Below are 11,310 nucleotides of genomic sequence, written 5' to 3' on the forward strand. Positions count from 1 at the left end.
AATTAATTAGGGAATCAGGGAATTAATTATGGAATTAGGGAATCAGGGAATTAGGGAATTAATTAGGGAATTAATTAGGGAATCAGGGAATTCTGGGTTTGGAACTCAACCCCTCCGAGCGGGAGCCCAGCTCTGCCGGGGGAAATTAAAATAAAATTAACGTCAGGGAATTAATTAGGGAATTAATTAGGAAATTAATTAGGGAATTAGGGAATTAATTAGGGAATTAGGGAATTCTTGGAGTTGGAAGGGCTGGGAAGGAGAGCTGAGGGGCCCAGAAAATCAGGGAAGCAGGGAATTAATTAGGGAATTAGGGAATTAATTAGGGAATAAAGGAATTAGGGAATCAGGGAATTAATTAGGGAATTAGAGAATCATGGAATTAGGGAATTATGGAATTAAGGAATTAGGGAATCAGGGAATTAATTAGGGAATTAGGGAATTAGGGAATCAGGGAATTCTGGGTTTGGAACTCAACCCCTCCGAGCGGGAGCCCAGCTCTGCCGGGGAAATTAAAATAAAATTAACGTCAGGGAATTAATTAATTAGGGAATTAATTAATTTATTTATTAGGGAATTAATTAATTAGGGAATTAGGGAATTCTGGGTTTGGAACTCAACCCCTCGGAGCGGGAGTTCAGCTCTGCCGGGGAGATTAAAATAAAATTAACGTCAGGGAATTAATTAGGGAATTAATTAATTAGGGAATTAATTAGGGAATTAGAAAATCAGGGAATTCTGGGAATTAGGGAATCAGCGAATCAGAAAAGCAAGAAATTATGGAATCAAGGAATCAGGGAATTAGGGAATCAGAAAATCAGGGAATCAGAGAATCATGAAATTAGGAAATCAGGGAATCAGGGAATTAATTAGGGAATTAATTAGGGAATCAGGGAATCAGGGAATTAGGGAATTAATTAGGGAATTAATTAGGGAATCAGGGAATTCTGGGTTTGGAACTCAACCCCTCCGAGCGGGAGCCCAGCTCTGCCGGGGGAAATTACAATAAAATTAACGTCAGGGAATTAATTAGGGAATTAATTAATTAGGGAATTAATTAATTAGGGAATTAGGGAATCAGGGAATTAATTAGGGAATTAATCAGGGAATTAGGGAATCAGGGAATTCTGGGAGTTGGAAGGGTTGGGAAGGAGAGCTGAGGGGCCCAGAAAATCAGGGAATTAGGGAATTATTAGGGAATTAATTAGGGAATTAATTAGGGAAATAGGGAATTATGGAATCAGGGAATTAAGGAATTAGGGAATTAATTAGGGGATTAGGGAATTATGGAATTAGGGAATCAGGGAATTAATTAGGGAATTAACAAATTAGGGAATTGGGGAATCAGGGAATTATGGAATCAGGGAATCAGGGAATTAGGGAATTAGGGAATTAATTAGGGAATTAGGGAATTAATTAGGGAATCAAGGAATCAGGGAATCAGAGAATCAGGGAATTATGGAATCAGAAAATCAGGGAATCAGAAAATCAGGAAATTAAGAAATCAGGGAATTAGGGAATTAAGGAATTAATTAGGGAAGCAGGGAATTAATCAGGGAATTGGGGAATTAATTAGGGAATAAGGGAATTAGGGAATCAGAGAACTAGGGAATCAGGGAATCAAAGAATCAGGGAATTGGGGAATTAGGGAATTATGGAATCAGGGAATCCAAGAATCAGGAAATTAGGAAATGAGGGAATTAGGGAATTAAGGAATTAATTAGGGAATTAGGGAATTAATTAGAGAATTAGGGAATCAGAAAATCAGGGAATTAGGGAATTAATTAGGGAATTAGGGAATCAGGGAATTCTGGGAATTAGGGAATCAGGGAATCAGAAAAGCAGGAAATTATGGAATCAGGGAATTAGGGAATTAATCAGGGAATTAGGGAATTAATAAGGGAATTAGGGAATTAATTAGGGAATTAATTAGGGAATTAGGGAATCAGGGAATTAATTAGGGAATTAGAGAATCATAAAATCAGGGAATTAGGGAAGTAAAGAATTAGGGAATCATAAAATTAGGGAATTAATCAGGGAATTAGGCAATTAGGGAATTAGGGAATCAGGGAATCAGAAAAGCAGGAAATTATGGAATCAGGGAATCATAAAATCAGGGAATTAGGGAATCAGGGAATTAATTAGGGAATTGGGGAATCAGGGAATTAGGGAATTAATTAGGGAATTAGGGAATTAATTAGGGAATTAGGGAATCAGGGAATTCTGGGTTTCTATTTGTATTTGTATTTGTATTTGTATTTGTATTTGTATTTATATATTAATTTTATTTATATTTATATATCAATAATAATATTATATTTATATTTATATTTATATTTATATTTATATTTATATTTACATTTATATTTATATTTATATTTACATTTACATTTACATTTAGATTAGATTTGTATTTAGATTTTTACTTTTATTTATATATTTATATTTATATTTACATTTACATTTATTTTTATTTTTATTTTTATTTTTATTTTTATTTTTATTTTTATTTTTATTTCTATTTTTATTTTTATTTTTATTTTTTTTTCCCGAAGAAGCCAAAAAACTCCCGGAATTTGAGGTCTGGGATTGAATTTTTGTTTCGAGTCGCATTTCGAAGGTTCCAACATGTGGGAATTTGGGGTTTTTCCGGGAACTCACGGGGTACGTAGGGCGGGAAGTTGAGCTGCTGATCCCGGCAGGAATCGACGGAGCCGTGGACGAAACTGGAGGGTTCGTTCATGTCCTGAAAAAATCAAAAAAAATTGGGTAAAAAAACACCCAAAATTCTCGTTATTTCCGTAAATTTCCAACGGGTCGATAAATCCAGGCGTTTGGGTCGTTTAATTTCTCGTTAGGGAATTGAATAAATGGAGAAATCTGTATTTTTATAGAATATAATATAATATAATATAATATAATATAATATAATAAATTATAATATAATATAATATAATGAAAATAAAATAATTTGTAACATAAATATGATACATATTAAAATATAATAAAATAAATATAATATAATAAAATATAATAAATTAAATATTAAATAATATATTATATATAAAAATAGAATAGAATAGAATAAATATCAAACTAAAACAAAAATACTATTAATATACAAGTCATATTTAGTAATACTAATTATTTATTACTTGTTTATGATGATTATTATATATTATATATTACATATTATATATTACATATTATATATTATATATTATATATTATATATTATATATTATATATTATATATTATATATTATATATTATATATTGTATATTATATATTATATATTATATATTATATAGTAGATTAGTAGATAGTAGATAGTAGATAGTAGATAGTAGTAGATAAATATTATTATAAATATATATATAAATAATATTATATATTATATAGTAGATTAGTAGATAGTAGATAGTAGATAGTAGTAGATAAATATTATTAGAATATTATTACATATTATTATATACAAACAATTAATAATTAATAATTATTAATTAATACTTAATGTTTATCACATATTATAATATACAAATAATTAATAATTAATAATTAATAATTAATAATTCATAGTTGATAATTAATAATGAATGTTTATTACATATTATTATATACAAATAATTAATAATTAATAATTAATAATTAATAATGTTTATTACATATTATTATATACAAATAATTAATAATTAATAATTAATAATTAATAATTAATAATTAATAATTAATAGTTAATGTTTATTACTTATTAATTCTTAATTATCAATTGTTAAATATTATTTATTATTTTTAAATATTGATTCTTCTGGATTCTTAATTATTATTCCTTATTATTAATGATGAACGATCACTAATAATTTTTCCGGTTGACTCACGATCCAGAGGCCGTCGAAGCGGATGCTCTGGGAGGCGTTGCGGGGGTTGTTGTAAACCTCGGCGATTTCCCGCGCCCACCACTCCCGCGTGGAGTTCCGGAAGAAATCCGGCATCGCCGCGAACGCCCGGAAAAGCTGCCGGGAAAGAAAAAATCAGGGGGTTAATTTAATTTTTTCCTCTATTTTTGTAATTGAATTTTTTAATTTAGGTTTCGAATTTAATTTTTAATTGAATTTTTAGTGGAATGTCTATTCTATTTTTTCATTCAGTTTTTAATTTAAATTTTTCATTTAATTTTGTCATTTAATTTTTTAATTTAAGTTTTTAATTTAAGTTCTTAATTTAATTGTGTAATTTAATTTTTTAATTTTATTTTTTAATTTAAGTTCATAATTTAATTTTGTAATTTAATTTTTTAATTTAATTTTTTAATTTAAGTTCTTAATTTAATTTTTTAATTTAAGTTTTTAATTGAATTTTTAATTGAATTTTAATTGATTTTTTAATTATAATTTTTTAATTTAATTTTTCATTTAATTTTTTCATTTCATTTTTGATTTTAAGTTTTTAATTTAAGTTTTTAATTTAAGTTTTTCATTTAATTTTTTCATTTAATTTTTTCATTTAATTTTTTAATTTAATTTTTTAATTCAAGTTCTTAATTTAATTTTTTAATTTAAGTTTTTAATTGAATTTTTAATTGACTTTTAATTGATTTTTTTATTATAATTTTTTAATTTAATTTTTCATTTAATTTTTTCATTTAATTTTTGAATGCAATTTTTTCATTTAATTTTTTAACTTCATTTTTTCATTTATTTTTTAATTTCATTTATTAATTTAAGTTTTTAATTTAATTTTTAATTGAATTTTTAATTCAATTTTTATTATATTTTTAATTTGATTTTACATTTAATTTTTCATTTAATTTTTTAATTTAAACTTTTAATTTAGGTTTTTAATTTAAGTCTTTAATTTAATTTTTCATTTAATTTTTTAATTTAAGTTTCTAATTTAATTTTTAATTGAATTTTTTACTATAATTTTTAATTTAATTTTTCAATTAATTTTTTCATTTAATTTTTCACTTAATTTTTTCATTTAACTTTTTTATTTAAGTTTTTAATTTAATTTTTTCATTTAATTTTTTAATTAAAGTTTTTTATTTCATTTTTACATTTAATTTTTTCATTTAAGTTTTTAATTGAATTTTTAATTGAATTTTTATTTGGATTTTTATTATATTTCTTTAATTTAAGTTTTTCATTTAATTTTTTATTTTAAGTTTTTAATTTAAGTTTTTGATTTCAATTTTTCATTTAATTTTTTTAATTTAAGTTTGTCATTTATTTTTTAATTCAATTTTAATTTAATTTTTGAATTTAATTTTTTCATTTAATTTTTGAATTTAATTTTTGAATTTATTTTTTACCTTTTTTAATTTAATTTTTTATTTTAATTTTTCAATTTCATTTTTAATTCCATTTTTTAATTTAATTTTTTCAATTATTTTTTGCATTTAATTTTTTCATTTCATTTTTTAATTTCATTTTTTCATTTAATTTTTTCATTTAATTTTTTAGTTTTAGTTTTTAATTTAATTTTTTCATTTCATTTTTTAATTTAATTTTTTTAATTTAGTTCTTCATTTAATTTTTAATTTCCTTTTTTAATTTAATTTTTAATTTAATTTTTAATTTAATTTTTTAATTTTTAAATTTAATTTTTTAATTTAATTTTTTAATTTAATGTTTAATTTAATTTTTTAGTTTTTAAATTTATTTTTTTAATTTAATTTTTTAATTTAATTTTTTAATTTCCTTTTTTCATTTCCTTTTTTCAATTAATTTTTTTAAAATTATTAAATTATTAAATAATTATTTGTAGTAATTTAATAAATTATATTATATTATATTTTATATATTATATTATATTATATTAAGCAATTATTTTTATTAAAATACATTTTAATAAATATTTCTTGAATTAATTTCATTTCAATTCCTTTTCAAATAAAAAAAAAATTAAATTTCAAGGTTTTTTTAACAAGAATTTTAATTTTCTTTTCGATTTCAGATTTCCACCATTTTGATCCAAAACTGATTTTTTTTATTTTCTTTTTTATTTTGTTTTTTTTTTTTTTGTCCCAAATTTGGGGAATTTCCTTCTTTTTTTTACCCCCAAATATCAATTTTTTACCTGCACTTGGGTGTCCCAATCCAGAGATTCATCGACCTCCACGTCGGGCAAATCCGGCCAGACCTGGAAAAGGGGAAAAGAGGGAAAAATAATCCCAAAAATTCCAAAAAATTCCAATAATTCCCAAAATTCCAATAATTATAAAGGTGAATAAACCAAGAAAAATAAAACTTTCAAGTCTGAAAATTAATTTGAAGTCTTAAAACCTAAAGATGTAATTTCAAATTAAATTTAATTTCTAATTAAAATCAAATTTTTAGGATTTAATTTCAAATTAAATTTAATTTCTAATTAAAATCAAATTTTTAGGATTTAATTTCAAACTATATTTAATTTCAATTTCAAATTAAATTTAATTTCAAATTCAAATTAAACCTGTAGGACCTTATTTCAAATTAAATTTAATTTCACATTCAAATTAAATCTTTAGGATTTAATTTCAAATTAAATTTTATTTCAAATAAAAATTAGATCTTTAAGATTTAATTTCAAATTTAAATTGAATTTCAATTTCAAAATAAATCTTTAAGATTTAATCTCAACTTAAATTTAATTTCAAATTCAAATTAAATCTTTAGGATTCAATTTCAAAGTTAATTTAATTTTAAAATTGAAATTAAATCTTTATTATTTAATTTAAAATTAAATTCAATTTTGAAATTAAAATTAAATCTTTACAATTTAATTTCAAAATAAATTTAATTTCAAATTAAAATTTAAACCTTTAATTTAAAATTTAATTTCGTTTTTTATCCGATTTCATTTTATGTTTTTCTTTTGCCTTTATTTTTTTGGTCCTTTTTTTCCTAATAATTAATAATAATTAATAATAATTATTATTATTAATAATGATAAATTTTGAAATAACAACAATTTTAAAAATCTTCCTTCCATTTTCATTTTTAAATTCCATTTCAAAATTTTAAATTTCATTCCAAATTTCCCTCCCGTTTTTAACCTTTAACCCCCTTGAAAATTCAAATTTCACTTCCGATTTCCCCCTTTTTTTTCCTTATTAAACCTCAATTTTTTTTCCTCTTTTTTTTCCCTCTTTTTTTTTAAAAAAAAATCAAATTTTGGGGGAAAAAAATTTGGGAATTTTGGGAGCACCTTGGCGTAAATGATGTCGTCGCTGTCGGGATATTTGATGAACACGTCCTGCTCCTTCCCCCTCTCGAAGGGTAAATAATCAGTCTCGTTGGCGGAGATGGCCGGGTCCTAAAAAATAATTCCAAATTCAAATCTTTAATTCGAATTATTTCGGGAATTATTTAATTTCAAAACATTAATTTTTAAATATGAAATATTAAGGCTTTAATTAGATTAATTTCTTAATAATTTATTAATAATAATAACCTGATATTAACGCTCGATTCCGAAATATTAATTTGGAATTAATTAAAAAAAAAAGGAGTTATTAAAATAGTTATTACTTATTTATTTAATTATTTAATTAAAATTATTTTAAAAAAATTTATTTTAAAAAAGACATGGATTTTTAATATGAAATATTTACACTTTAAGATTAATTCATTATTAATGTATTATTAATATTAATCTAATTTTAACACTCGAATAGAAAATATTAATTAAATATAGGGAGTTATTAAAATAATTATTACTTATTTCATTAATTATTTAATTAAAATTATTTTTAAAAAATTTAATTTAAAAAAAAAACCATGGATTTTTTATATGAAATAATAACACTTTTAGATTAAAAGATTATTAATTTAATATTAATATAATCTGATATTAACACTTGAATCCAAAATATTAATTTGGAATTAAGAAAATATAAGGAGTTATTAAAATAATTATTACTTATTTCATTAATTATTTAATTAAAATTATTTTTAAAAAATTTTAAAAAAATGGATTGTAAATATGAAATATTTACACTTTAAGATTAATTGATTATTAATTTAATAATAATATTAATCCAATATTAACACTCCAATCCAAAATATTTATTTGGAATTATTAAAATATAACGAGTTATTAAAAGAATTATTACTTATTTCAATAATTATTTAATTTAAATTATTTTTTAAAAAATTAATCTTAAAAAACCCCCATGGATTTTTAATATGAAATATTAACACTTTAAGATTAATTGATTATTAATTTAATATTCATATTAATCTGATATTAACAATGAAATTAATTGAACTAATGCAATTTAAAGTGAAGGTAAAATCAAAATTTGAATTAAAATTTTTTTGATTTGAATTAAAATTTTAATTTAAATTAAACTTAATTTTTAATTTTAATTTTAATTTAGTTTAAATTAAATTTTATTGAATTAAATTAAATTAAATTTTATTTTATTTTATTTTATTTATTTTTATTTAATTTTAATTTTAATTTTAATTTTAATTTTAATTAAATTCAATTTGGATTTTTTTATTTGAATTAAAATTTTGATTATTTGGAGTTTCATCGAATTTAATTTTTAATTTTTTTTTTCTTTTTTGGCCCGAAATTCCCAACTTACCAGGATGATGATGAACCTCATCCCGTCCTGATGGATTCGATCGATGAGCGCCGGCAATCCCTGGAATTTGGGGCTGAGGGTGAAATCCAATTGACGCACCATGTAGTCGATGTCGGAATATTGGACGTCCTGGAAATTTGGGGAAAAAAAAAAAAAAAAGGGGGAAAAGGGGGAAAATTTGGGGGAAAAAGGGGAAAAAATAATGGGAAAATTGAATTAAAATTAAAAAAGGGAGGGGGAAAAGGAGAAGGAAAATAAATGTGTGGGAGTGTAAATATAAATGTAAATGTAAATGTAAATATGAATATGAATATAAATGTAAATGTAAATGTAAATGCAAATATAAATATAAATATAAGTATAAAGTGTAAATATAAATATAAATATATAAATAAAAATAAAAATCTAAATGAAAATATGATTTAAATCTGAATCTAAATGTAAATATAAATTTAAATAGAATATATAAATATAAATATAAATATAAATATAAAACTATAAAAATAATATATATAAAATATAAAAAATATAAAATGTAAAATATGAATGTATAAAATATAAAAATAATATATAAAATATAAAAAATAATATATAATATATAATATATAATATATAATATATAATATATAATATATAATATATAATATATAATATATAATATATAATATATAATATATAATATAATATATAATACGATATAAAATACAAAATAAAAATATAATGATATAGTATATAATATATATAAAATACTATACATTGCAATAATATAATATCTTATTTTTATATTATTTTCTATATAATATTATAAATAATATGCTATATATCTTAATATAATAGTTTTTGAATATACTATATTTTCTATATATTGTATATAGTAGATAACATCTATATTCTATTCTATTCTATTCTATTCTATATAAATATAAATCTAACTATAGATATAAATATAAAATGAATATATAAATGTAAATCTAACTATAAATCTAACTATAAATATAAATATAAATATAAATATAAATAATTATAAATATATGTATAATAATAGATAATTATAAATATATATATAATAATATATAATTATAAATATATATATAATAATATATAACTATAAATCTAAATCTAAATCTAAATCTAAATCTAAATTAAAATATAATGATATACTATATCATATATATAAAATACTATACATTATATTAATACAATATCTTTTTTATAATAATTTATAATATTTACTATATAATATTATAAATAATATGCTACATAATATCTTAATATAATAGTTTTATAATATACTATATTTACTATATATTGTATATAGTAGATAACCTATATATTATATATATTATATATTATATAATATTATATATATATATGATATATATATATATAATATTAGAATATTGTATAATATTATATATAATATATATATAATATATAATATTATATACATTATATATATTTATATTATATATATTATATATATTTTTTATATTATATATATATTATATATACTATATTGTATATTATATGTATATATTATATATATTATATAAATATAAAATAAATCTAAATATTTACATAAATTTTTTAAAATATTAACAAATATAAATTTTTATTTTTATATATTTTTTCTAATTTTTTTAAATAAATATATATATTTTTTAATATATTTCATTTTTCTTCTTCCCTTTCCAAAATCCCGGGAAAAACTCAACCCCCGACCCCCCTCCCAGCCCGAATTTTCCCCCCAAAAAAATAAAGTTGTAAGTGGAATTTACCAGCGGGATCTGGGCCCGGGTCATGTCCTGCACCAGTTGGGCGATTTCGGCGTCGTTCTCGTAGCCGTAACGGCAGAGTTGGAAGCCCAAACCCCAGTAGGGGGGCATGACGGGCCTTCCCACCAGCTGGGAGGGGGAAATTTGGGGGAAAAATTAGGAAAATTTGGGGAAAAAAAATCAGCATCGAATGGGAAAATAAAACCCCAAAATAATAAAAAATCCGAATAAAATCCCAAAATAGGAAAAAAAATTAAAATGAAACCCCAAAATAATTAAAAATCCAAACAAAACCCCCCCAAAAAAACAAAAATAAATTCCCAAAATAATTAAAAATCTAAATAAAACCCCAAAATAAAAAAAAGAAACCAAAATAAAAAAAAATCCAAAATAAATCCCCTCAAAAATAAAAAAATAAAATAAAACTCCAAAATAATAAAAATCCCAAATAAAACCCCAAAATAAAAAAAAAGTAAATAAAACCCCAAAATAAAAAAAATCCAAATAACCCCCCCAAAATCCCGACTTTTTCCCCTCACCTGCGTGTACTCCTTCACCACCTCCTCCGGCGTCGGCCCCAGCACCAGGTAAAAATCCAGGATCCCCCCCGTGGTGCGGTAGGTGAGGGCGGGGGTGGGTTGAAAAGTGACGTCTGCGCCAAAAATCGACCGTCAGGACCCCCCCCATGTAAAAATTTAAGGTGAAAACGGCGGATTTTGGTGAAAATTGGGGAATTTGGAGGGTTTTTCGTACCCATGGCGTTGCTGTTGAGCAGGAGGACCCCGTGGGCGTTGGCGTCGTCTTCCAGGCAGAGGTAGAAGGGGTGGAAGCCGTAGGAGTTGAGTTTGTACTGCGGGAAAGGGGGAAGAAAAATTTCGGGAATTCCGGCGGGATGAGGAGGGAGAATCATCCGGGGGAGGTTGGGGGGTTAAAGGTCGGGGGTTGATTGATGTCGATTG

At 22.4% G+C, this 11,310-nt stretch overlaps 1 protein-coding gene across 1 annotated transcript in view; it reads right to left on the reverse strand.

Moving 5' to 3' along the window:
* LOC114071921 (maltase-glucoamylase, intestinal-like) overlaps window positions 1–11,310 on the reverse strand; it is a gene marked incomplete at both ends in the record, with an annotated part of 43,539 nt that overhangs the window by 15,428 nt on the left and 16,801 nt on the right. Inside the window, 8 exon segments of the mRNA XM_027909804.1 lie at window positions 2,662–2,746; window positions 3,880–4,014; window positions 6,080–6,142; window positions 7,190–7,297; window positions 8,577–8,705; window positions 10,355–10,480; window positions 10,891–11,003; window positions 11,105–11,265. Coding sequence (XP_027765605.1) covers window positions 2,662–2,746; window positions 3,880–4,014; window positions 6,080–6,142; window positions 7,190–7,297; window positions 8,577–8,705; window positions 10,355–10,480; window positions 10,891–11,003; window positions 11,105–11,265 — 920 coding nt within the window.

This window comes from Empidonax traillii, unplaced genomic scaffold, assembly GCF_003031625.1.
Source record: "Empidonax traillii isolate 1590-97213 ecotype Southwest subspecies unplaced genomic scaffold, ASM303162v1 scaffold2431:size48349, whole genome shotgun sequence".
Lineage (NCBI taxonomy): Eukaryota > Metazoa > Chordata > Aves > Passeriformes > Tyrannidae > Empidonax > Empidonax traillii.